Source organism: Scylla paramamosain, chromosome 49 (assembly GCF_035594125.1).
Source record: "Scylla paramamosain isolate STU-SP2022 chromosome 49, ASM3559412v1, whole genome shotgun sequence".
NCBI classification, from domain to species: domain Eukaryota; kingdom Metazoa; phylum Arthropoda; class Malacostraca; order Decapoda; family Portunidae; genus Scylla; species Scylla paramamosain.
The window spans coordinates 3258307-3285000 of record NC_087199.1 but is presented as its reverse complement, the minus strand read 5'-3'; the positions used below and the strand labels follow the sequence as shown (position 1 = coordinate 3285000).

The 26694-nt window shown below is 44.5% G+C and overlaps 2 protein-coding genes across 6 annotated transcripts in view; one reads left to right on the top strand and one right to left on the bottom strand.

Annotated features, from left to right (window-relative positions):
• The window catches only part of LOC135095525 (H(+)/Cl(-) exchange transporter 3-like), a 41514-nt gene extending 29329 nt beyond the window's left edge, over positions 1–12185 (bottom strand). For 2 of the 3 annotated variants that reach the window (XM_063996400.1, XM_063996402.1), the window contains exons 1-3: positions 9712–9857; positions 8898–9030; positions 2412–2509 (exon numbers count right to left, since the gene is read on the bottom strand). In XM_063996400.1, coding sequence (XP_063852470.1) covers positions 2412–2439 — 28 coding nt within the window. In that variant the 5' untranslated portion in view covers positions 2440–2509; positions 8898–9030; positions 9712–9857. Of the gene's footprint in view, positions 1–2411; positions 2510–8897; positions 9031–9711; positions 9858–12048 lie in introns of those variants that run through there. The other variant, XM_063996401.1, reaches the window with a different exon arrangement.
• A 539-nt stretch (positions 12186–12724) lies between these two features.
• Positions 12725–25971, top strand: LOC135095527 (zinc finger protein 708-like). 3 transcript variants are annotated; one of them, XM_063996404.1, is made up of 4 exons: positions 12725–12808; positions 13345–13411; positions 17240–17608; positions 24622–25971. In XM_063996404.1, the coding sequence occupies exon 4, from the start codon at positions 24758–24760 to the stop codon at positions 25694–25696; it is 939 nt and encodes a 312-aa protein (XP_063852474.1). In that variant the 5' UTR covers positions 12725–12808; positions 13345–13411; positions 17240–17608; positions 24622–24757; the 3' UTR covers positions 25697–25971. The 3 variants fall into 3 exon arrangements, with proteins under 3 accessions (XP_063852474.1, XP_063852475.1, XP_063852473.1); XM_063996405.1 differs by lacking the exon at positions 17240–17608 and having other exon boundaries at positions 12728–12808; XM_063996403.1 differs by lacking the exons at positions 12725–12808; positions 13345–13411 and having other exon boundaries at positions 16860–17608.
• The last annotated feature ends 723 nt before the right edge of the window (positions 25972–26694 follow it).

The following is a 26694-nucleotide window of genomic DNA, read 5'->3' as shown; positions in this document are numbered from 1 at the left end:
CTACTACTACTACTATAACACTTGATGATCTGACCTCACCTAACCCACCTTTGCCTCTCTCAGTGCTTACAACAACCTTCTTCATGTACCCACAATCCCCCCACAACCCACAAACTTTCCCAAACTGTCAACTCATCAGTAAAACTTAAATAAATAAATAAATAAATAAATAAATAAATAAATAAATAGATAAATAGATAAATAAAATAAAAACCTGAAACCATCCCTAACCCCCAAAAAAAATGCATAACGTAAACAAGAGTAAAGTAAAAGAAAAAACTTCATACATTAAACAATAAATAAATAAATAAATAAATAAATAAATAAATAAATAAATAAATAAATAAATAAATAAATAAATAAGAATAAACAAAGAAAGATCCTATTTGTAACCACAGTCTTCAGAGAAATAATGTCAGCAGGGCCTCAGTGTTGTGTTGGCAGCGCTGCTCACCCCTGGCCTGCAAAGTCTGGGGGAGACTCAGCCTGCCTTGAGGAACACTCACATTCCCTCCCTCAGCTCAACAATTACACAAGTGAGGCCAGCTTTGTTCACATCCCCGGCAGAACCAGAGTTTGTTCAGCCACGTCACAGTCTTCAGCCTCAATTAGGTAAAAAAACAAAGTAATTATGGCCAGGACAAGTTAAGAAATCAAATGTTATGGTTTAAGCATTGCTCTACTTATAATTGTTATGTCCAGCCAGTGTGAGGTTATGCTTAAAGGAAAATATTTCTTCTCAGACATCAAATACTCCCTGATATGCTGGGAGGGAGGGAGGGCAACCCCCACCTCTCTCCCCTGCCCTGGTTGCTGCGCCATGCTGCAACATGCAACACACAACACTCACACAAATCCTTCATTTTCTGTTTTATGCAGTTTCTCATGCAAAATCTGAAGGCAGCATCATATTAAGGAGCATTTGATGTCCAAGAAGAAGTATTTCCCTTTAAGCATAACCTCACACTGGCTGGACATAACAATTACAAGTAGAGCAGTGTGTAAACTATAACATTTGACTCCTTACCATATCTTAGCCATAATTATTATTATGGCTATGTGGACAGTGCTGCTACACTGTCATGTGGCTGAACAAACACTGGTTCTCCCGGGGATGTGAAGAAAGCTGGCCTCACTTGCGTAACTGTTGAGCTGAGGGAGGGAACGTAAGCACAGGGAGGCGCCGTCACAGCACCACCCCTCACACAAGACACTGGTGATGCAAGATGAGTAAATCAGGGACTGTTTTCTTCATGCCAGCACAGGAATCCAATGACACAAGCTTTAGTTCGAGGCGAGTACAACTGCAAAGCTTAAAACGTGCACCTTCCTGCAGCTTCCCACCCACACCCCAGGCTATGCGGCGGTGTGCGGCAACACACTTGCACCGGGACCAGTTTGTGAGTGTTGGACGAGCACCACACATCCCTCCCCTGTCCCCTCCCTGCCACACATCCTCAGCCAGTCCTCTGTCAAACTGAACCCGTTGCCTCTGAGACTGCCATCCTTCCGGCCTCACTGTGCCTCATTGTGCTTGAACCCTGCCGTCATTGTGTCTGTGGGCGCATCACAGCCTGGGTGTGCTACAGTGTTACTGGTGGTGTGTTCCTTCATTGCTGTCTCTGGTGTGGTGGTGTGTGTGGATGACCATGGTGTCTGCACATGCCTTGTCTTGTCTCTCAGGTGCTAACTGTGCCTCCCAAGCGGTCAGTGAATGCCACTGTGCATACCGGCAGTGAGGCAGAGTAAGCCAGAGTGCCAATAACACTTGCAGAGAAGGTGGAAGTTGTCAGCCGGCACAGGAGTGTTGAGTGAGTCAGCCTGCCCAACATGTCAGCCATGCATTGATGAGTGTCATGCACGCTTTACGTGTTTTATTAACATAAAATCAAGTTCTTCATGTGCTGTTTTCTCTCTTGGCTTGCTCTGTGGACAGCTGTGCAACAGAGACACATTTCTTGTGTTTGGCACCATGCGTTTCCGCTTCAAAACTCCCCTCTGACGAGGCTCAAGGCACCTAACCCCTTCTCTGACACTAGTGATTATACAAGAATTTGCTGTACAAGAGTTCAGATGCAGCCTGTCTGCACTGTCTGCCCTGTGTTCCTCAAGGCAGATGCAGCCTGCCTGCTTGTACCACTGGACCACCCTGTGTTCACCAAGGCAGGCTGAGTGCCCCACACTCAGCAGCCCATGGTGAGCAGGGCTGCCAACACAGCACTGAGGTCCTGCTGAGACTATGAACACATTATAACAACTAAAATGAAAATAAATAAATATTTTTTTCCATGTCTTCCAACTTAATAAATAAATGAATAAATAAATAAACAAATAGATAAATAAAAAAATATCAACTGACTGACTGCCTGACTGACCAACCTAGGTAAAACCCTCCCCCTCCCCCCACTCACTCTGATGTGCGGGGCCAGCCTCCTCCATGTCTTCAAACTGTACTGGGCTGTCCAAGGCGTCCTGGGGGGGTTCTCTGCTTGGCCCGGGGGGTGGCCACCTGGGGAGAGGGGGGAGGAGTTATGCTTATGGTGGTGGTGAGGCAGGAGGAATACAAAAGAATACAAAGGAAAGAACAGACAGCAACAGCCCTACTGGGCCTAACAAGGCTGTCTGTGTGTCTATTCTACCACTACCACTACAGATTCTAAGAGTTAGAGGATGGAGGACACTAGGGGTCATGGAAGGAAAAACAGGAGAGTATAGGGAGGAGGAAAGGCTCAGATGTGATAGGAAAGGATGAAAGAGAAATTATACTGTTCACTACAGTTAAAAAAAAAAAAAAAAAAAAAAAAAAAACGATTTTATGTAGGCGCAAAGTACGTTATATGAGAGGTTGCTGCGAGGTGATTGTCCAACCTTTGTTTAAAAGTTTATATTGTATTACTATCGACAATATGTGCTGGGAGAGAGTTCCAGACATTTACAATTCTATTGAAGAAATAATACTTAGCCTCGTCTGATCTGAAACGCTTACCTATAATCTTGTAACCATTATTTCGAGTGGTGTTGGAACTGTCAATGATGAGATAGTTGTTTACATTTACGTTATCAAAGCCCCGACACATCTTAAACAATTCAATTAAGTCACCTCGCATTCGCCGTTTCTCTGAACTGAACAAGTTGAGTTCCCTCAAGCGCTCCTCATAAGGCTTGTTCCGCAGTCGTGGGATCAACTTGGTAACTCTTCTTTGGACTCTCTCCAGCTTGTCTATATCTTTCCTGTAATGGGGTGACCAGAACTGGACGCAGTACTCAAGTAGAGGTCGGACAAGTGTATTAAACAATGTGAGAATTACCCCTTCTGATTTGAATTCAAAAGTCCTACCAATAAACCCAACCAATTCATTTGCTGTTTTAACTACTTCCGAGCAGTGTTACTTGACTTGAGGTCTGAGGTAATTATAACGCCTAAGTCCTTTTCCTCCTTAACCTTGAGAAGCTCCAGTACCGTTCATTAAGTAATCAGTGTGGTCGTTGTTATTACCAATGTGCAACACTTTACATTTATCTACATTGAAGCTCATCTGCCACTTGTCTGACCAAGTGGCTAAGTGGTCGAGATCAGATTGTAATTTTCTTTTATCCTCTGACGTGACTACTTCATTCATTATTTTTGTATCATCAGCGAACTTAGCTACCTTACAGGTGAGGCCCTCATCGATATCATTAACGTAAATAAGGAAAAGAACAGGGCCTAGCACAGATCCCTGTGGTACACCACTTAAAACTTCTCGCCAGTTTGAAAATTTACCATTTAAAACAACGCGCTGTTTTCTCTCAGACAGCCAGTCTTCAAGCCAATTGAGAAGTTTTTCCATTTATACCATGTGACTTCAATTTAGCTAGTAGCCGCTTATGGGGAACTTTGTCAAAAGCTTTTTGAAAATCTAGATACACTATATCTACTGCCTTTGTTTCGTCGTACATGGTGAAAACATCATAAAAGAAATCAAGCAGATAAGTTAGACAAGAACATCTGTTTCGGAAGCCATGCTGCGAGTCACTGATTAAATCATTTTCCTCTAGAAAGTTCAATAAATTATTGCGAATTACTGTTTCCATTAGTTTACATACTACAGACGTAAGGCTGATAGGTCTGTAGTTACTTGGAAGTGAATTATCGCCTTTCTTTTCTATAGGGGTAACGTTAGCTAACTTCCAATCCTTGAGAACCTTACCACAGTTAAAAGATTTAGTGAAAAGCAATGAAAGGGGGCAGCGAAAAAGCAATGAAAGGGGCAAGGAGGAGGAGGAGGAGGAGGAGGAGGAGGAGGAGGAGGAGGAGGAGGAGGAGGAGGAGGAGGAGGAGGAGGAGGAGGAGGAGGAGGAGGAGGAGGAGGAGAAGAAGAAGAAGAAGAAGAAGAAGAAGAAGAAGAAGAAGAAGAAGAAGAAGAAGAAGAAGAAGAAGAAGAAGAAGAAGAAGAAGAAGAAGAAGAAGAAGAAGAGAAGAAGAAGAAGAAGAAGAAGAAGAAGAAGAAGAAGAAGAAGAAGAAGAAGAAGAAGAAGAAGAAGAAGAAGACGTAGACGAAGACAAAGAAGAAGAAGAAGAAGAAGATTTAGTTTTGTGGTGGGTGGTGTAGGTAGTAGTAGTAGTAGTAGTAGCAAGAGTAACAGCAGTAGTAGTAGCAGCAAGAGTAGTAGTAGTAGTAGTAGTAGTAGTAGTTAGTAGTAGTAGTAGTAGTAGTAGTAGTAGTAGTAGTAGTAGTAGTTGTAGTAGTAGTAGTAGTTCTTTTTATATTCACTATGAAAAGTTGATGATGATAATAATGATAATAATAATAATAATACTATTATTTCTACTACTACTACTACTACTACTAATAATAATAATAATAATAATGATAATAATAATATATAATATTAATAATATATAATAAATAATAAAAACAGTAATAGCAGATCTCTCTCTCTCTCTCTCTCTCTCACACACACACACACACACACACTTAGAACTCTTTATTTTGCACTGGTCTATGCGCACTTGTTATATGGAGCAGCATTCCAGGGTGGCACACTTCACACCACACACACACACACACACACACACACACACACACACACACGTCTAACAGTCACAACACACAAGCACCACCAGTGTTTTCTGAGGATCACTTGTTGCCACTTTATGATATTATCAATCTTGACAGAAAATCTATTTGTCTATAATTCATGAAGTATATTTTCAGTCACCAGCAGACCCCAGCATGTGAGCCACCAATGTGTCGGGGGGGAGGGGGGGATGGGGGGCACACCAGCGTCTCATATGCACAGGTGTCTCACAGGGGAGCCGCACCTTGGAGTCACTGCCCGTGTGATTACAAATATCACATCAATAACAAGCAGAGAGAGAACTTGTTTGAAAATTATGGACAGGGTTTTTTTTTTTATATATAACCACTGGATGTGTAAGTTGGTGTGTGTGTGTGTGTGTGTGTGTGTGTGTGTGTGTGTGTGTGTGTGTGTGTGTGTGTGTGTGTGTGTGTGTGTGTGTGTGTGTGTGTGTTGTGAGCCACACTGCCTGGGGTGTGTATGATGTGGGTGTGTTGTAACTACTCTATACACACTAGACCAGCATGTGTGTGTGTGTGTGTGTGTGTGTACCTACAAGTCAGTATGGCACACATTCCTGCAGTGCATACACTTGTGGTGTCTGGTATACCACAAGGTGTGTACAGGCCACTGCCATTCCTGTGGTGGCTGGGAGTGACACAGTGTGGGGGTTCATATGGGAGCTTTGCCTCACTGGACCATCACTAGTCAATGTGCAGTGCCAGTATTACTTATATGCTGTATACTAACATTAATAAAGCTGTCAAAGTCCCCCCCCTCTCTCTAATTTAGTACTTTAAGATTGTGACATGTGTATGTATGTTTCTGTATGCATGCAAGCACATACATTTACCTATTAACTCTCTCTTTTCCATGTTTATTTTCTTTTGTCTTTACATATTTTCTTCCCATTTTCTATTTTGTCATTGTCTTCTATGAATTTGACTTTTTTTCCCTCCCACTCTTTCATCTTCATTTTTCTTCTCCATTTCTTATTTTTTCACCTGTTTCTCTTTTCCCTCTGTCTTTTGCCTTCAACTTCTCTCTCTCTCTCTCTCTCTCTCTCTCTTTCTCTTGTGCATTTCCCACACCCCTTTCATCTCTCATCACTTTTGGAACACACACCATGCATCGCTCCCAGGCAACATGCTCTCTAACCAAAACATATTCTCACATTTTGCTGTGCTTGCGACAGCCAACTTGTCACACCACCACAACACCCATCACTCTCTGTAGCTTCACTGTTGCAATGTACACCTCACCCCCACAGCAAAATGTTTCACAAGTACAATTGTCCCTCACTAGCACCCCTTGCCTTGCTGTGTGGTGCCCACGCTTGTTATGACCACCAAAGGCCCCTACCCACCGCCTCAGTTCCCCCGCTGGAGTGTGTGGTTCAACACGTCACAGACAACCATTCAGTATCTCTTTCACTGCTGACCGACTCGTGGTTCCCAAGTGACGCACTGCTCTGGGATGATGTTCTTGCTCCGTGGCTGTTATGTACTGAAGTGCCTATTCTTGTAACACTTCTGCCTTTCTTGTAGATTTTTGTGAAGGTCTTATACTGCATCTGGTGGCATGTGTGTGTGTGTGTGTGTGTGTGTGTGTGTGTGTGTGTGTGTGTGTGTGTGTGTGTGTGTGTGTGTGTGTGTGTGTGTGTGTGTGTGTGTGTGTGTGTGTGTGTGTGTGTGTGTGTGTGTGTGTGCTGTGAGCCACACTGGCAAAAAAGGCCCCAGGAAAGTCGCCAAGAAGCCTACATCTGGACAGCAAGTGAACACCACCAGCTGCAGTGAGGGTGGTGTGGGCCAATCCCTGCCCAGACCCCCTGTTTGCCCTACCTCTTTTAAGTTTTTGCATCTTTTATTGGTTCATTTCTTTCCATACCACAATATACAAATCTTGCTGTAATAGGACATGCACACTTATATACATGTCACATGCATTAAAACACAGAAAATTCCTTAGAAAGCAGAAGTAACAGGTGTAGGAACAAATGTCCTTTTTTCCCAGTGCACAGCGAATCACCACACAACTGCATAGAGTTATCGCACACTGCAGCAGAATGGTGATGATGGTGATGGTCACCTGCCGTCAAATGAAACCCAAGAACCCACCTCAAGGAGTGGGCTCTTCAGCAGGGACCCAGGCTGACTGGCATCCCAACCCCCAGCCCAGTATTTGCTGCCACACACCAAGACCATCCAGCTCAGGTACAGCTGCTCCACTCATCAGCCAGCTCTCCATTCCACACAGACAACTCAGCCACAAATCCCAATAAGTCTCCAGCCTGAGTGCCACTGGGTGCCCAGTGGTGCAGGGCTGGTGCACCTCCCAGCCAAGCACCTCACAACCTGTGCCTGGCATCAAACGTGGAGGCACCACCTACCCAACAGGTGTTCAGGCACCTGATCCAACCATAACATGCAAGTGAGGTGCAGGTGCATGCAGCATGTGTTCCAAGCCTCCCCACCAAAAGCCAAAGTCCACGAATGCTGGACGCACCACATCCAAGGCTCAGAAACACCTGTGTTTACACCTTGAAATGTGTGTGTCACACTCACAGGGTGCAAGACAGAGGCAGGCTGCACTCAGCTCACTGTGGCAGACTCTGAACAGGAACACACACAGGCAGCCTGCTACTAGAGCAACCAGCAGGCTGCCTTCTTCCTCTTCACTTCTTCCTGATCACAACTTGCCCACCTCCACAGAAAGCAAAGGGCAGTCACACCAGACAGTTCCTTGAGAATTTTGTGCCCAGATAAATTCCTGCCACACGCAGCACGGCGTGACGGCAGTAATTGCCCCAAGCCACCAACACCGCTGTGTGTGGCGCCCACATCATCACACCACCACAGGCTTCACCCTTAGCCAGTTCATTCTGGGTTGGCTCACACTCATCCCCGGAGGACTCAGCCTCACCGACTCACCAACAGACAGAGTCCAGCAGTGCATTCAGGGAGTGGAGCAGCACCAGTCAGGCACAGTGCCAGCACTGCTGACTGGTGGCAAGACTTCCATCACCGCAGCACGTGGGTAGACTGGCTCTCCACACTAGTGAGGCACAGTGCCAACACTGCTGACTGGTGGCAAGGCTTCCTTCACTGTGGTGTGTGGGTACACTGGCTAAGTTGCTGCTTCTCATTTTTGCCATAGTGTTCATTTTCACCTCCTAATTGTGCAGCTGTACACGCAGCCACCAGGCAGAACTTGACAGCAGCAGACTCCTCTATCCTTTCTCTTCAATAAGCACCACACCTCAAGTTTATGAGTGAATGGTTTGGCCGTGGCACGACGAGGAATGTACTCATCATAACTTTTGCCCTCCCGCCCTTTGAATGCCAAGCTGTGGCTGTGGCTGGGCGTGGCGTGAGTCAGATGATGCTCTCTCTCTCTCTCTTTTTCAAATACAGACAAAGAGCTATCATGTGTCCAGTCTGGAAACAAATGATGATAAAGGAAGAATATGGTGTCAGACATAGCTGTCAGTAGGCCCTCAGCAGACTAAGTGGTGCTGGTGTACAGGTTAAGAACAAACACAGTGAAAGCTGACAGTTGTAGCCTAATAATCAAATGAGCGACTGAGAGTAAGAAAGAGTGTCTTCTGGCTGGGAGAGTGAATGACTGAGTGAGTGAGTGAATGAGAGCCAGGTAGAGTGCTTTCTGGGAGGGAGAGTGAGTGAGTGAGTGTGAATCCCCTGTATTTGGAGTGTGTGAGAGCAAGTGTATGTGTGAGAGAGAGAGAGAGAGAGAGAGAGAGAGAGAGAGAGAGAGAGAGAGAGAGAGAGAGAGGAGAGAGAGAGAGAGAGAGAGAGAGAGAGTGTGCGTGTCCTTACCGAGGAGTGAGAGGGCTGGGACAGTGCCTGGTAATTGGGGTGCCTGCTGTTAGAGGTTGTGCCACCTGTCATGGCCCCATGCCGTGTCAGGGGCCTAGATTCCATGACGGATGGGCTGGCTGGAGGATGAAACCTGAAAAATGACACTGTGGTAGTGGTGGTAGAAGTGGTTGTTGTAGTAGTAGTAGTAGTAGTAGTAGATGAAAAAGAGTGAGAAAGTATTAACAGTTGTAGTAGTAGTAGTAGTAGTAGTAGTAGTAGTAGTAGTAGTAGTAGTAGTAGTAGTAGTAGTTATCAGACAAAATTAACAGGGGATGTGGCGGAGGTCCTGAAGTGTCCTAAGGGATGTAGGTTACAAGACCGCCACAAACAAAACTAGTAGTAGTAGTAGTAGTATTTGTTGTTGTTGTTGTTGTAGTAGTAGTAGTATTTGTTGTAGTAGTAGTAGTAGTAGTAGTACTGAGACAATATTAAGAGGGGATCTGGCAGAGGTCATGAAGTGTCCTCAGGGATTTAGGTAACAAGGCCACCGTCAACACAGGCTCGGTCGAAATAAAAAAAAATAAATAAAAACAATGAACATACCTAAACACTTGTACACGCACACACACAAACCAAGAGCCTCCACAAACACCTAAACATCCCTTAAACCATCAAATCAAACACCATAACCGCAGCATAGCACTTTATACACTCTGTAGAGACCAAAACACTCCTTGGTCCCGTGACATCTCGCAATTAATTAAACTCTTCCTGTGTCTCTCTCCCTCCTCTCCCAGGCTCTCCCGAACCCTTGCGCCTAGCCCCTTAGTACCATCTTCAGCAGGAGGGTGGAAGGACAGCAGGTGAGGCAGTAGAAGCAGAAATAAGCAGATAATTCTCTTCACGTCTTCCTCTCTCTTTCCCCCTCAGTTCCCGAGTCCTGTCTGATTGAGGACCGCTCGTTGCTTTCCTCATGTCATGTTCCCTGATTTCATGTATTTTTGACTCAATTTGAATCATACAGAGAGATTTTTAAGGTTTTTTGTTTTCTTTTGGTCCAGTTCAGGGCATCTAAGGGTCCCAACGTGTCCCAGAATGGGTAAAATAATGTTTTTTAAAAGGGCTTCTTGATCTCCTAAGGGACGGAAGAATTGCAGGAACATAACAAAGAAAAAGAAAACTAGAAATTTGTAAGGGAAACTATTCCAGATTTGAGAGAGAGAGAGAGAGAGAGAGAGAGAGAGAGAGAGAGAGAGAGAGAGAGAGAGAGAGAGAGAGAGAGAGAGAGAGAGAGAGAGAGAGAGAGAGAGAGAGAGAGAGAGAGTGTGTGTGTTTAGCCAGTTGTGGTTTACGGGAGGGAGTAATGTCACAGTATCCCGTCTCTGTATCTATCCAGTTTGGTCTTACAAGCAAGGACAGTTACAGCATTGACAACGTGTTCACTGAGTTCATTCCATTTGTTCACACTTCTGTGAGGAAAACTATACTTCTTGATGTCTCTTCTACAGTTAACTTTCTTCAACTTCTTACTGTGTCCCCTCGTACTCTGTGTCTAAAGTTATAAAACATCCTTTGTCCACATTTTCCATACCACTTATCACTCTATAGATGTGTATCAAACCTCTCTCTCTCTCTCTCTCTCTCTCTCTCTCTCTCTCTCTCTCTCTCTCTCTCTCTCTCCACTATTTTCAAGGGTAGGAATTTCCAACATTCTTAATCTCTCTTCATAGGTCGACTTACTCAACTCCGGAACCATCTTAGTGACTGTTCTTTGTACTCTTTCTAATTTTATAATATTACTCTTTATATGAGGAGACCACACCACTGCTGCATATTCCAATCTTGGTCTTATCATGGAAATAATTTTTTTTTTTTATCATTCCTTCATCTGAATATGAAAATGCCATTCTTATTTTTTAACGTAAGGTGTGTGTGTGTGTGTGTGTGTGTGTGTGTGTGTGTGTAAGAGAGAGAGAGAGAGAGAGAGAGAGAGAGAGGAGAGAGAGAGAGAGAGAGAGAGAGAGAGAGAGAGAGAGAGAGAGAGATGCAACTTGAAGAAATATAAAGGTTCTATATCGCATTTTTGCGATGCACTTTTAACATTATCATAGTAAATAAATAAATAAAGAAATCAAACAGTTTCTCTCTTTCCTCCTCCTCCTCTTCATCATCTTAACTCCAGTATTCTCTCTCTCTCTCTCTCTCTCTCTCTCTCTCTCTCTCTCTCTCTCTCTCTCTCTCTCTCTCTCTCTCTCTGTGTGTGTGTGTGTGTGTGTGTGTGTGTGTGTGAAGCATCATGTTACACTGGACGGGTAGAGAGAGAGAGAGAGAGAGAGAGAGAGTCTTCTCCCTTTGACAGGCAGACGTTAAGTCATCGAAAGTAAGACTGAATCACGAAGAAGCCTTACAGCTCTCTCTCTCTCTCTCTCTCTCTCTGTGTGTGTGTGTGTGTGTGGTGTGGTGTGTGTGTGTGTGTGTGTGTGTGTGATACGACATACGTTACTCATACAGTAGTAATAATAATAATAATAATAATAATAATAATAATAATAATAATAATAATAATAATAATAATAATAATATATTCTTTAACAAATAACATTGGATCCCTCTGAGTGACGAAGCACATGACAAGTGAGTGGGATTCAAATAAAGGATTAGACAATTGGAGGATCAGCAGGGCGTGTATTGTGCTCTCTCTCTCTCTCTCTCTCTCTCTCTCTCTCTCTCTCTCTCTCTCTCTCTCTCTCTCTCTACTACTACTACCTCATTCTTATATCTACTTGCAAAATATACTTATTGGTGTTTTGAAGATGATGATGATGACGATGATGATGAGGAGGAGGAAACAAAAGATGAAGAGGAACAATGAAGAAGAAGACGAAGAAGAAAAAAAAAGAATAAGGACAGAAAGAAAAGAATAAAGACAGAAAAGAAAAGAAAGACAGGAAGCCGAAGAAACAGAAGAAAAAGAAAAAAAACAAGGGTGAGGAAGAAGAGAAATAAGAAGAAATAAGCACAATAAAGAATATAAAAAAATATACAGAAGAGAGAGAGAGAGAGAGAGAGAGAGAGAGAGAGAGAGAGAGAGAGAGAGAGAGAGAGAGAGAGAGAGAGAGAGAAAAACATCTATCAATAACTCCCAAATCCACAATAATTCATAACGTACCTTTTTATAACAAACATTCCTTCATTCAAGGCAGCAGACACACACAGACCATCTTTCCTGTCCTGCCACAGAGACGTGTGTACATCCTCTTGCTGCCAGGTCTCGAGATACACTGAACTTGCTGAAGTTGTTGCATTTAATGCAGTATCGTGCAAAGTCTCGTCACTTCAATTACAAAACCATTTAAGAGAGCGGTTCTACTGATGATAATGTAGAAATTTTGTTAATCTGTCATTAACCATAAAAATATCTTTTAAAAACCCGTATCACTTTAAATAGTCTTTTAAAAGTTTTTTTCCCTTAATGTAGAAATATTGTTAATGTGTCATTAAAAACAACCTCTGCCTTTACCTAAGGCAACTACAGTCCTGCTTTAAGCCGGGATAGTCCCGCTTTTCAACGTCTGTCCCACTTGTGGCAAAATATCTTTTTTTCTTTTTTTTGTTTATCCCGCTTTTTCGTTGTCGTCCCATTTCAGATGCAAAACTGATAATCTTATCAAATTTTACAATTTCATTAGCTGTTTATGAACTTTGTAGTGTACTCGAGAGAGAGAGAGAGAGAGAGAGAGAGAGAGAGAGAGAGAGAGAGAGAGGTGAGCCTGGTATTATAGTTGTCCCGCCGGTTCTAGTGACCATCAGTTTCATGTGACCAAGCGCGTGCGCATCTTTATTTTTACTGCCAGACGTGCGACGCATTCACTCCTGGCCACGGCAACGCACGGACTTCAGTTGACACTATTCAACAGCAGCAATAGTAGGTATGCCATTTAGGTTAGGTAATATTAGGTTAGGTATTGCTACTCATCATTGAGGTTAGATAATGCTAGGTTAGATTAGTGTCCTTAACGGGGTGCAGCAAGAGCTAAGGCCCCCGGTTAGATTAGTTAATGCTACATGCCTTTTAGGTTAAGTTAGGTTAGGCACTGCTGCACGTAACTTAGGTTAAGTTAGGCAATACTAGGTTATATTAGTGTCATTAAGTGGGGGGATCGAACAGGAGCGAAACCCGCCGGTTATGTTAGGTAGTGCTACACATAATTTAAGTTAGGTTAGGTAATGCTACGTTAGATTAGTATCCTTAAGAGGAGGTCCATGCAGGTCCGTGCGTTGCCGTGGCTGGGAGTAAATGAGACATACGTCTGGCTGCGCGCATTTGTTCGCTTGAAATAATAGCTGGTCACTAAAACTTACAACAGTTCCCGTCGATTCCAGCAAGTTATCAGTAATCATAAGTGTTATGCGTTGACTGTATCTGAAAATCACATAATAATGTTTAAGTTTTATTTCTTTCTAGCTCGCCTCAGATACATACTGCAAGCAAGCTGAAGTCACTACACTCAGTTTACGCAGGGCACTCAAAGGTATGAATAATATATATATATATATATATATATATATATATATATATATATATATATATATATATATATATATATATATATAATGTCCCGCTTTTAACTAAAAAAAAAAAAAATCTGGTCTCATTACCAAATTCCCGTGCCCAGGGGCTTGGGGCGATCATGTGCCTCCACCGTCTTGAGTTTTCAGTCGTGTAATAAGTTCTGAAGGTCTGGAGGCCAGCAGGTTGTTTTTTTCGATGATTCTGTGTATCAGTTTGTCTCTTCCTCTCACTTTCTTCCTTCTATTTTTTTTTCTTTTTTTCTGTTATACTGAGTAGTTCATTCTTCTTCCTAGCTGTCCCATAAATTTGAGTTATCTTCTCTTTTAAAAGTGTTTCTCCTGTTAGTAATGTACTACGTAAAAATCTTGCTAATGTCACTAAAACCATAAAAAAAATCCTTAAAAACCCAGATCACTTTGAAAACATGGCGCACATAATTATATCAACAACACAATTATTATTGCCAACAAAACAAAATATTATAAGCACCTAACCATCTAACGATCTAATAAAGCACCCGATGAAGTACAAAGATCCACGCTACAGTAGATTAATAAAATAAAATAAAATTTACAGTAATACCCGTTAAGCTGGCAACACCTGTGGAGCCAGCCTAGCGGGCCGTCATGTGAAGGTTCAGCTTGTAAACTTATCCTTGACCTTTTCTCTTTTTCCTGTCATTCCTCGAGTAGCCACATGAGAGGAGAGGAAAAAAATGTTTTTACTACATATGAGGCGTGAAGGAAGTAAAGTAAGAGGCAATTTTCTATTGTACCTTATTGAATTTGTGAGGCAGGTGTCCAGCAGATGTGATGTTGGCTGTGGTCTGTGTGGGGATATTGTTTCTCTCTCTCTCTCTCTCTCTCGAACTGAAAGAAGGCCGGGGCTTGCCAGAGAGAGAGAGAGAGTAGCAATCATTACAGTTTGAAATGAAGACCGAGGAAGGAGACAGGCAGGCTTCTTGAAGAATATGAGTATACTGTATTTGTCTATCACCACTGTACATTGAAATGCTGATTGATTGATTGATTGATTGATACATTTATTGTTCCACTGATAACGAAATACAACAAAGGAGGAGGACAGACCTTGCCGCCCATCCCCTGGGCAAAGAGTTAAGGGTAGAGTATCAAAAATATAAAAATATAGTATACATTACAAGAATATAAGTAAATAAATAAATACAGATATTGCACACCTTATTGCATAAATATCCTACAGTCTGGGAGCAAACGTAGGATATTCCCTGAGTATATCCCTGAGAGTGGCTGAGTCTACGAAATGGTCAATAAGGGTATACAAGTCATGTTGACCTTGCAGCCTAAATGTAGCAATGAGAGGACATTCCGTGACATAATTACGCAGAGTGTGTCCCCTTGGTGCAGCACACAGCACACAGCACACGCCAGGAGAAGCACTGACTTCCCAAAAGTATTTATAGCCTAATCTGAGCCTCATTGCCACCCTATCATGTGATGCAGTGTGTCTCCCATAGGTGTAAGCACAGCTCTGGGAGACACGTACATAGTGAAGACTACTGCCACTGCCCCTATGGCAACAAAGCTCCAACTGATCACTAATGCTACTATGTACAAAGTCCTTCATGCTACTCTTAACATAGCCCAGAGTGTACTCAGCGCCAGGGTCCACTGTGTCGTCCTGAAGGGCACATTGAGCAAGGCGGTCTGCCTCTTCATTAAGCGGGATACCCACATGAGAGGCTATCCAGGTGAAGTGGACCGTGGCACCAGCACCTTCTAGGGCGTGGATGAGATCAAGACATTTATTAACTAGATCACAGTCCATGGGGGAGGTAGACTGGAAAGCATACAGTGCAGCCTGACTGTCAACAAAGAAGAATACATCCTTACGGAGAGGCGCCACAATATGGAGCGCCTCCAGAACAGCATACAGTTCTGCCCTAGTGGAGGACATGTGTGCAGGGAGCCGCCTGGAAACCTGTGTCAGTGTGGTGATTGGCAGAAATGTAGTCGCGGATGAACAGCCCACATCCGGACCTGCTGCCATTGACTGAACCATCACAATAAACATGAATTGCCTGAACGTGGGGGTACTTGCACAATTTAGTCATGAACATGTCTTGCAGCACATGAGGGGGCCAGTCCCTCTTGGGCTGATGCAGTGAGTGAATATCAACACTGACACGGTGAGGGTTCCAAACGGGTTGGAGCGGTGACATAACAACGTAATACAGGCCTCGGCTATACCTACACTTGTAGCATCGAAATGTTTTGTTGTCATCAGCAGGTCAGTATATTTTCAAAGGTCACAGATGATAGCTATGACTCGTTCTGCTCTATCAACGCTACTATTTCCAAAGAGTACCAAGAGGGTTAGCAGGGTTCTCATGAGTGTTTCTCCTGATAATAATGTAGAAACGTTGTTAATATGCCGTAAGAAATATAAAGATAAACGCTCAAAAACCTGTGTCTCTTCAAGTAGAGCCTTAAAGAGTGTTTTTTTTTCATGTTAATAATACAGAAATCTCGTGTGAACAGGCCCTAACCTTCATTATTTGATTTTTCTATTTGGAATTCCCTGTAGAACCTGGCATCAAGTGGGCCTTTTTAATATTTTGTTGTTGTTGCCCTTGGCCAGTGGTATTCTTGCATCTAAAAGAAAATAAATGAATAAACACGGACGTTGCCGAGTTCTAGTAGCAGTGTCTGGTTCGTCTTCGTTTTGGCGCAGGAGTCGAGCTGTACCTGACAATAACAAAAGACTTCACCAACACAAGGCAACAAGACACGCGACCTGCCCACGATACGCTGTCATTCGCTTCACCTGTGCCTTCCTGAATGATGCCCTCATAGGATGGTAAATGTTTACTTTCTTGTCCGTCTCAACTTGCGAGGCGATTTTTTTTTTTTTTTTTTTTTTTTTCTTCTGGTAGATTTCAGTGTTTTGAATTTGCTGTTCCCGTCGGATTTTTTTTTTTTTCCACCCCATACTACAGAACGCTCGCGCGGCTGTATTTTCTATCATTTTTTTTACTCTTACACCCTACAGTCTTAGGGACCTGGTGGGAAAGTGGGGTTTTCGGGTGGGAAAAAAAAAAAAAAAACTAAAATAGAGCCAAATATCGCCTCTTGCCACCAAAATTAAAAGGGAGACTCTGCTATCTTTATTGTAGTGATAGGCGCCATGTTCTTAATCTTGCTCTTGCTGCTAGCAACCTAACTAAACCCATCCTAACGTAGGGCGCGTTCCAAAGAGGTTTACGTAAGCTTACACACACACACACACACACACACACACACACACACACACATATATATATATATATATATATATATATATATATATATATATATATATATATATATATATATATATATATATATATACACACACACACACACACACACAGTGGATTAGCTAGAGTTCACAAAAAGTACCATCTATAGTGATCTTAGCAGAAGAGCTCGCTGACGAGCCTTTACTAGACGTTATGGACGTTATTCATAGAAGTAATGAAGTCTTAAGGAAGCGAGAAGAGAAGAGAGGCCATAGAATCCTGTGAGTCAGGGATTATGTTTGTTTATAAACAGTACCATCCCCCCCCCTCCCCGCCCGCGTGGTAAATATGAAATTAAGCCGCAGCAGCGCCCTGATTATTTTTGGTACCTAGTGGCGTTATAATAAATTTCCAAGGCATATATATGGGGATGAAAATTCTCTGAATAAAAGACTTTATCTGATGAGAGAGGTAAAAACTGCCGCGCTTTCCATGCACATACGACTCCACCAAGACTCAACTTTACAGGATCTTCGCGGCCCTACACAACAACCACCACAGCCTGCAAGCCCGCCAAATCCCCAACAAGAACAGGAAGACGTTGTGTTGTGCTTAGCGGCGGCTTACCTAGCGAAGATCAAGCAAAGAAGAAGGAGGAAGTGTCGCTGGAGTCGTCAGTGGCTCCAGAGAAGGACAGAAGGGAGTGTCACTAAGATTGCTGAGGGAGCTGCGAGAAGAGGACCAAGTTACGCTCACGCAGCGGACAAGATTGAACCAGCAGCAGTTCCAAGATCTTTTGGCCCTGGTCACCCCTCTTATCAAGAAGGAAGACAAACGTGCGCCAAGCAGTTACTCCTGCTGAACGTCTTACTCTGACTCAACGATATTTACCAACAGGTGTGTACTTGAGGTCGATATTCTTGTTTTTCAAAAGTATAAATTTTGCTCAGTAATAGGTGAAAATATAAAAAAACAAAACATAGTTGTCCTGAAACTGAAAATTGGCCCAAGGTAAACCTTACCAATAGCAGCTCCCTCAATATTCTATTCCCGCCCCTCTAAAGGAGTAGCAAGCTTGGGGACACGGTGGAAAAGCAGGGTTTGAGGGTGGGGAATGCCAAAATAGGTCAAATTTGGGAAATTTTTTAAGTCTAAGATTAGGTTAGGTAATGTTAGATTAGGTAATGCTAGGTTAGGTTAGAGCCCTCAAGGGGAGGTGTGTCCAGCTAGTTTAGGTTAGGTTACTGTGGGTAGGGGAGAGGGCAATATTGCCTTTTTTTCTTTTTCCCCATTAATAAAAAGCATCAAACTTTGCACAGAAAAGAGTGTGTTTGTCTCAGAAACTGTAGGTATGCCTTGGATTGGACAACAATTAACTGAGTTCTTAGAAGGAAGAACAACCAATGACAAACAGAATATTAAAAAACAGAAATCAAGATCTTACAAAAGTCTGAATAAAACTTACAATATTAAACTTTAATTATGAAAAAAGATACAATTGTGGTGATACAGTCATGTCCCATGTCAGGCCCCTTCCTTTCCTTGCCTTCCTCTGCCTGACTCAGCCTCCTCTGACTGGCGGTCTCTTCCACTCCCCATGTCAGGCCCCTTCCTCCACCTGACTCAGCCTCCTCTGACTGGCTGTCTCTTCCACTCCCCATGTCAGGCCCCTCCCTTTCCTTGCCTTCCTCCACCTGACTCGGCCTCCTCTGACTGGGTGTCTCTTCCACTCACCACGTCAAGCACCTTCCTTTCCTTGCCTTCCTCCACCTTACTTGGCCTCCTCTGACTGGTGGTCTCTTCCACTCCCCATGTCAAGCCCCTACCTTTCCTCGCCTTCCTCCACCTGACTCGGCCTCCTCTGACTGGCTGTCTCTTCCACTCCCTGCATCAGGCCCCTTCCTTTCCTCGCCTTCCTCCACCTGACTCAGCTTCCTCTGACTGGCGGGCTCTTCCACTCCCCATGTCAAGACCCTTCCTTTCCTCACCTTCCTCCACCTGACTCAGCCTCCTCTGACTGGCTGTCTCTTCCACTCCCCATGTCAGGCCCCTCCCTTTCCTCGCCTTCCTCCACCTGACTCGGCCTCCTCAGATTGGCTGTCTCTTCCACTCAAGCTGCTTTTTATCATTGGCTTTTTCTTCCATTCTCTTCACCACTAGACTTATCCTAAATCCTCCTCCACCTTGCCATGGAAAAATTATAACAGAAAAACTACCAAGAATTGGCATGACACACCAAAGAGGCGGTGCACGTGACACGGGAAATCTGCACCGTCATGCACCATGTCATGCACAGCAGCGCTGCATAATGCTAAAAAAATGAAGATGTCTTGTGGTCAAAATTCAAACAGTTTCAGAGCACCCCAACTTGAACCCTTGTTCCACCTAAACCTCCACCACTCAGGCAAGCACTGTAACTAAAGCACTTCCTTTATCAGCGTGGCATTATGTTTGCAATAAACAGTGATAAATAAGCTATAGTATTAGTAATGGTTGGCACATGGCAGTGATGGCACAACAAATAAAGTTTGCATGACTTACCTTGACCCTTCACTCTTGTACAGCTTCAGGGCACCAGGTCACCAATCAACACACTCATGAGCTGCCTTAACACTCACTAAGGAAAACACAGCACCAACACACTCATGAGCTGCCTTAACACTCACTAAGGAAAACACAGCACCAACACACTCATGAGCTGCCTCAACACTCACTAAGGAAAACACAGCACCAACACACTCATGAGCTGCCTCAACACTCTCATTAAGGAAAACACAGCACCAACACACTCATGAGCTGGCTTAACACTTTATATGAAGAAAGCACCACCACCTCAGTCAGGCTGAGTTGGGCACTGTGGCACCAGCTTCTCCCTCGTCGTCACTCCCAAAACACCAGTCACAATTTGGCACCACAGTGTCATCGTCTGGCACAGCTGAGACCCTTTCAGTTTGTGGGTTCTCCACTTGCAGTGAGGCAGGTGAGGCTTGCCTGCTGCTGGTCTAGGGGGAGCAGTGGTGGGTAATCAGTGCCTGCTGCTTGTTGTCTGTGCCTTACAGTTCATTGTAAGGCTCTAGTGCGCTGTTCAAGCAGCCTAAGGCAGTAAAGAATCTGTTGACATTAGGGTCAAGTTCCACAAGGTTGTCCTTTAACTGTTCTGCTGCCAACAGCAAGTGTGTGTCTCACTGTCCTCATGTTTCCTGCTGCTGCTGCTGCTGCTGCTGCTGCTGCCAACAGCAAGTGTGTGTCTCACTCTGTCCTCATGTTTCCTGCTGCTGCTGCTGCTGCTGCTGCCAACAGCAAGTGTGTGTCTCACTCTGTCCTCATGTTTCCTGCTGCTGCTGCTGCTGCTGCTGTCAACAGCAAGTGTGTCTCTCACTGTCCTCATGTTTCCTGGTGCTGCTGCTGTCAACAGCAAGTGTGTGTCTCACTCTGTCCTCATGTTTCCTGCTGCTGCTGCTGCTGCTGCTGCCAACAGCAAGTGTGTGTCTCACTCTGTCCTCATGTTTCCTGCTGCTGCTGCTGCTGCTGCTGTCAACAGCAAGTGTGTGTCTCACTCTGTCCTCATGTCTCCTGCTGCTGCTGCTGCTGTTGTTGCTGTCAACAGCAAGTGTGTGTCTTGAAATTCTCTTGAAGGAATTCAAGTCATAGGAAGGTGGAAATACAGAAGCAGGCAGGGAGTTCCAGAGAAAGGATGAATGATTGAGAATACTGGTTAACTCTTGCATTAGAGAAGTGGAGAGAATAGGGGTAAGAGAAAGAAGAAAGTGTTGTGCAGCGAGGCCGCAGGAGGAGGGGAGGCATGCAGTTAGCAAGATCAGAAGAGCAGTTAGCATGAAAATAGCGGTAGAAGACAGCTAGAGATGCAACATTGCGGCTGTGAGAGAGGCTGAAGACAGTCAGTTAGAGGAGAGGAGTTGATGAGATGAAAAGCTTTTGATTCCATCCTGTCTAGAAGAGCAGTATAAGTGGAACCTCCCCCAGACATGTGAAGCATACTCCATACATGGACAGATAAGGCCCTTGTACAGAGTTAGCAACTGGGGGAGTGAGAAAAATTGGCAGAGATGTCTCAGAACGCCTGACTTCATAGAAGCTGTTTTAGCTAGAGATGAGATGTGAAGTTTCCAGTTCAGATTATAAGTAAAGGACAGACCGAGGATGTTCAGTGTAGAAGAGGGGGACAGTTGAGTGTCATTGAAGAAGAGGGGATAGTTGTCTGGAAGGTTGTGTCAAGTTAATAGATAGAGGAATTGAGTTTTTGAGGCATTAAACAACACCAAGTTTGCTCTGCCCCAATCCGAAGTTTTAGAAAGATCAGAAGTCAAGCATTCTGTGGCTTCCCTGCGTGAAATGTTTTACCTCTGAAGGGTTGGACGTCTATGAAAAGATGTGGAAAAGTGCAGGGTGGTATCATCAGCGTAGGAGTGGATAGGACAAGAAGTTTGGTTTAGAAGATCATTAATGAATAATTAGAAGAGAGTGGGTGACAGGACAAAACCCTGAGGAACACCACTGTTAATAGATTTAGGAGAAGAACAGTGACCGTCTACCACAGCAGCAATAGAACAGTCAGAAAGGAAACTTGAGATGAAGTTACAGAGAGAAGAATAGAAGCCGTAGGAGGGTAGTTTGGAAATTAAAGCTTTGTGCCAGACTCTATCAAAAGCTTTTGATATGTCCAAGGCAACAGCAAAAGTTTCACCAAAATCTCTAAAAGAGGATGACCAAGACTCAGTAAGGAAAGCCAGAAGATCACCAGTAGAGCGGCCTTGACGGAACCCATACTGGCGATCAGACAGAAGGTTGTGAAGTGATAGATGTTTAAGAATCTTCCTGTTGAGGATAGATTCAAAAACTTTAGATAGGCAGGAAATTAAAGCAATAGGACGGTAGTTTGAGGGATGAAAACGGTCACCCTTTTTAGGTACAGGTTGAATGTAGGCAAACTTCCAGCAAGAAAGAAAGGTTGATGTTGACAGACAGAGCTGAAAGAGTTTGACTAGGCAAAGTGCAAGCATGGAGGCACAGTTTCGGAGAACAATAGGAGGGACCCCATCAGGTCCATAAGCCTTCCGAGGGTTTAGGCCAGCGAGGGCATGGAAAACACCATTGCGAAGAATTTTAATAGGTGGCATGAAGTAGTCAGAGGGTGGAGGAGAGGGAGGAACAAGCCCAGAATCGTCCAAGGTAGAATTTTTAGCAAAGGTTTGAGCGAAGAGTTCAGCTTTAGAAATAGATGTGATAGCAGTGGTGCCATGTGGTTGAAATAGAGGAGGGAAAGAAGAAGAAGCAAAGTTATTGGAGATATTTTTGGCTAGGTGCCAGAAGTCACGAGGGGAGTTAGATCTTGAAAGGTTTTGACACTTTCTGTTAATGAAGGAGTTTTTGGCTAGTTGGACAACAGACTTGGCATGGTTCCGGGCAGAAATATAAAGTGCATGAGATTCTGGTGATGGAAGGCTTAAGTACCTTTTGTGGGCTACCTCTCTATCATGTATAGCACGAGAACAAGCTGTGTTAAACCAAGGTTTAGAAGGTTTAGGACAAGAAAAAGAATGAGGAATGTACGTCACCATGCCAGACACTATCACCTCTGTTATGCGCTCAGCACACAAAGACGGGTCTCTGACACGGAAGCAGTAGTCATTCCAAGGAAAATCAGCAAAATACCTCCTCGGGTCCCCCCATCTGGTAAACTCTGGAACTCCCTTCCTGCTTCTGTTTTTCCACCTTCCTATGACTTGAATTCCTTCAAGAAGGAGGTTTCAAGACACTTATTCATCAATTTTTGACTAATGCTTTGACCCTTTTATGGGACTGGCATTTCAGTGGGCATTTCTTTTGTTGGATTTTTGATGCCCTTGGCCAGTGTCCTTCCTTCATAAAAAAAAAAAAAAAAAACTAGCAGAGGCAAAATGTTAGAGGCACCTTCACTTAGGGGGATCCTGAGGAGGGATTGGAGCGATAGGACAAAATACAGATATGAGATTGTGATCAGAGGAGCCCAATGGAGAAGAAAGGGTGACAGCATAAGCAGAAGGATTAGAGGTCAGGAAAAGGTCAAGAATGTTGGGCATATCTCCAAGACAGTCAGGAATACGAGTAGGGTGTTGCACCAATTGCTCTACATCGTGGAGGATAGCAAAGTTGTAGGCTAGTTCACCAGGATGGTCAGTGAAGGGAGAAGAAAGCCAAAGCTGGTGGTGAACATTGAAGTCTCCAAGAATGGAGATCTCTGCAAAAGGGAAGAGGGTCAGAATGTGCTCCACTTTGGAAGTTAAGTTGTCAAAGAATTTCATATAGTCAGAGGAGTTAGGTGAGAGGTATACAGCACAGATAAATTTAGTTTGAGAGTGACTCTGTAGTCGTAGCCAGATGGTGGAAAACTCGGAAGTATCAAGAGCGTGGGCACGAGAGCAGGTTAAGTCATTGCGCACATAAACGCAGCATCCAGCTTTGGATCGAAAATGAGGATAGAGAAAGTAGGAGGGAACAGAAAAGGGGCTACTGTCAGTTGCCTCAGACACCTGAGTTTCAGTGAGGAAAAGAAGATGAGGTTTAGAAGAGGAGAGGTGGTGTTCTACAGATTGAAAATTACATCTTAGACCGCTAATGTTGCAGAAGTTAATGAAGAAAAAGTTGAACGGGGTGTCAAGACACTTAGGGTCATCAACAGAAAGGCAGTCTGACCTGCGGACATTTATGGTCCCCTCCCCAGACGGGGACTCGGAGGCTGGTGTAGGAGTCGCCATGATGATTTTAAAATTTTTGAGTGAAGGGTGTGTGTGTTATTAGGTGCTTGTAGTTTTGTGTGAAGAGAGTTGTCTTTAGAGGGAAGGCTGTGACTGCCCCCTTGTGTTGTGAGAGACAAAGGGAAATGTTCAGTGAGGTCACAGCTGGGTTTAATGATAAGCTCACAGCACCCCATGAACAGTGCTTTAGACCTCACTTGGAGTAACTATCGTTTCGGCAGGTGTCTACTGCCTCCTCACTCTGTCCTCATGTCTCCTGCTGCTGCTGCTGTTGCTGCTGTCAACAGCAAGTGTGTCTCTCACTCTGTCCTCATGTTTCCTACTGCTGCTGCTGCTGCTGTCAACAGCAAGTGTGCCTCTCACTCTGTCCTCATGTCTCCTGTTGCTGCTGCTGCTGCTGTCAACAGCAAGTGTGTCTCTCACTCTGTCTTCATCTCCTGCTTCTGCTGCTGCTGCTGCTGCTGCAGTCAACAGGAAGTGTGCCTCTCACTCTGTCTTATCTCTGCTGCTGCTGCTGCTGCTGTCAACAGCAAGTGTGCCTCTCACTCTGTCTTCATCTCTGCTGCTGCTGCTGTCAACAGCAAGTGTGCCTCTCACTGTCTTCATCTCTGCTGCTGCTGCTGTCAACAGCAAGTGTGCCTCTCACTGTCTTCATCTCTGCTGCTGCTGCTGTCAACAGCAAGTTTGCCTCTCACTGTCTTCATCTCTGCTGCTGCTGCTGCTGCCAATAGCAAGTGCCTCTCACTCTCTGTCCTCATCTTTCCTGGCACCTCTTTTTCCTGCTGCTATTGCTGCTGTTGCTGCTGCTACTACCATTTCTGTCAGCTGAATGTTCACCATGTCCAGAACTTCATCTGCAGCAACAGCATGCAAATGACAGGTGGCTGATGTGAGAGCATCAGCCACCTGCCTCAACATTTTAGTGGTTCTGGGGCACCGTGTGAGGCAGTGGAAGGTGATTACGTACCAGACAATGCACAGGTGTGAGAAAGGCAGGAAGCAGGCAGCTGCCCCTGCAGTGTGTCAAGGCAGTGGAAGATGATGATGTACTAGACAATGCACAGGTGTGAGTGAGGCAGGAAGCTGGTGGCTGCCCCTGCAGTGTGTCAAGGCAGTGCATGGCTCTCAGTGTCCTCACCATCACTGTTGTTGCAGGTGTCCATGCCGGGTGGTCTTCTGAGCTCTGACGTAGCTCCCTCTGGCCGGCTTCCACAAGGGTTCCTGCAGGACTGGCCGTGGTGTGTGGTGCTGGCAGCAGTGCTAAAGTGGAGGGGTGAGGCAGGGCAGCAGCATGAGTGAGCAGCAGCAGCAGCAGTCTGCTTCAGATGTAGGGAGGTGCAGGCGTGGTGGCAAAAATAACCTGGAGGCAGGCAGCTCTGTCCACACAGGAGAGAGCAAGTTTGGGTGTCAGCAGTGTGATAAAACTTTTAGATCCAAGCAAGGGCTTAGGCAACACACCCTGACACACAATGGTGTTAGAAATTATGAGTGTCTTCAATGTGGGAAGAAATTTGCCTCAAAGTATAAGCTCACCACACACACCCTGATACACAGTGGTGTTAGAAATTATGAGTGTCTGGAATGTGGAAAGAAATTTATCCAGCAGTCTCACCTCACCGCACACACCCTGACACACAGAGGTGTTAAAAATTATGAGTGTCTTCAATGTGGGAAGAAATTTGCCACAAAGTATAATCTCACCACACACACCCTGACACACAGTGGTGTTAGAAATTATGAGTGTCTGGAATGTGGAAAGAAATTTATCCAACAGTCTCACCTCACCACACACACCCTGACACACAGTGGTATTAAAAATTATGAGTGTCTGGAATGTGGAAAGAAATTTGCCACAAAGTGTGAGCTCCATAGACACACCATGACACACAGTGGTGTTAGAAATTATGAATGTCTGGAATGTGGAAAGAAATTTACCATAAAGTCTAACCTCACCAAACACACCCTGATACACAGTGGTGTTAGAAATTATGAGTGTTTGGAATGTGGAAAGAAATTTACCCAACAGTCTAGCCTTACCACACACACCCTGAGACACAGTGGTCTTAGAAATTATGAGTGTGAGGAGTGTGGCAAAAGATTTCCTATCCTTTCTGAGCTCAATAGACATGCCTTCAGACACACTGGTTTGAGGAAGTTCAAGTGTGATGTTTGTGGCAAGTGTTTCAAGGCAAAATGTGACATTGCCAACCACATGAGGATCCACTTTTGAGGTGGTGTGTTGTGTGGACCAGTGGGGGCACACCCATGCCTGTGGGAGTGTGTGTTGGTGGTGGCAGCGGTAGTAGTGTGCAGTGTGTTGTGTCTGTGGCGGCAGCTGTGCCCTTGTGTGCTGTGAGGGAGTAATCATGTGCCTGTGACTAATTTTTGTGAGTTGTTCCTTTTCAACTTTGTATTTAAGGTAAAGACTAACTTAAAAGTTTTGTTAATGATGTGTGGTGTTGTGTAGACTGTTAGTGAAGAAATTAATATATTGCAACCACCCTCTTCCTGTTCTCTTCTTTCCTCAAGTGTTGTGTTTCCATCTCCTTCAGTCTCCCACCACACGTTTCTTTCCTCAAGTGTTGTGTTTCCAAATTAGAGGCAAACCACTCCATACAAGTTTCTGTGTTGTTGATGTTGGCATTACAGTGGATCCTTCCCTGAGATTCTATCATCATGTGCATTGTGTTGCCTCAAAGGTTGCTAGTCTGGCCAACACACCATCTCACTCCTCTCACTTTTTGGTCACCTTTTTGTTACTCATGTAGCAGACCTGTTCACCCCAGCCCTTCTGTCAGTACTGTTCACCCCAGCCCTTCTGTCAGTACTGTTCACCCCAGCCCTTCTGTCAGTACTGTTCACCCCAGCCCTTCTGTCAGTACTGTTCACCCCAGCCCTTCTGTCAGTACTGTTCACCCCAGCCCTTCTGTCAGTACTGTTCACCCCAGCCTTTCTGTCAGTAGTGTTCACCCCAGCCCTTCTGTCAGTACTGTTCACCCCAGCCCTTCTGTCAGTACTGTTCACCCCAGCCCTTCTGTCAGTACTGTTCACCCCAGCCCTTCTGTCAGTACTGTTCACCCCAGCCCTTCTGTCAGTACTGTTCACCCCAGCCCTTCTGTCAGTACTGTTCACCCCAGCCTTTCTGTCAGTAGTGTTCACCCCAGCCCTTCTGTCAGTACTGTTCACCCCAGCCCTTCTGTCAGTACTGTTCACCCCAGCCCTTCTGTC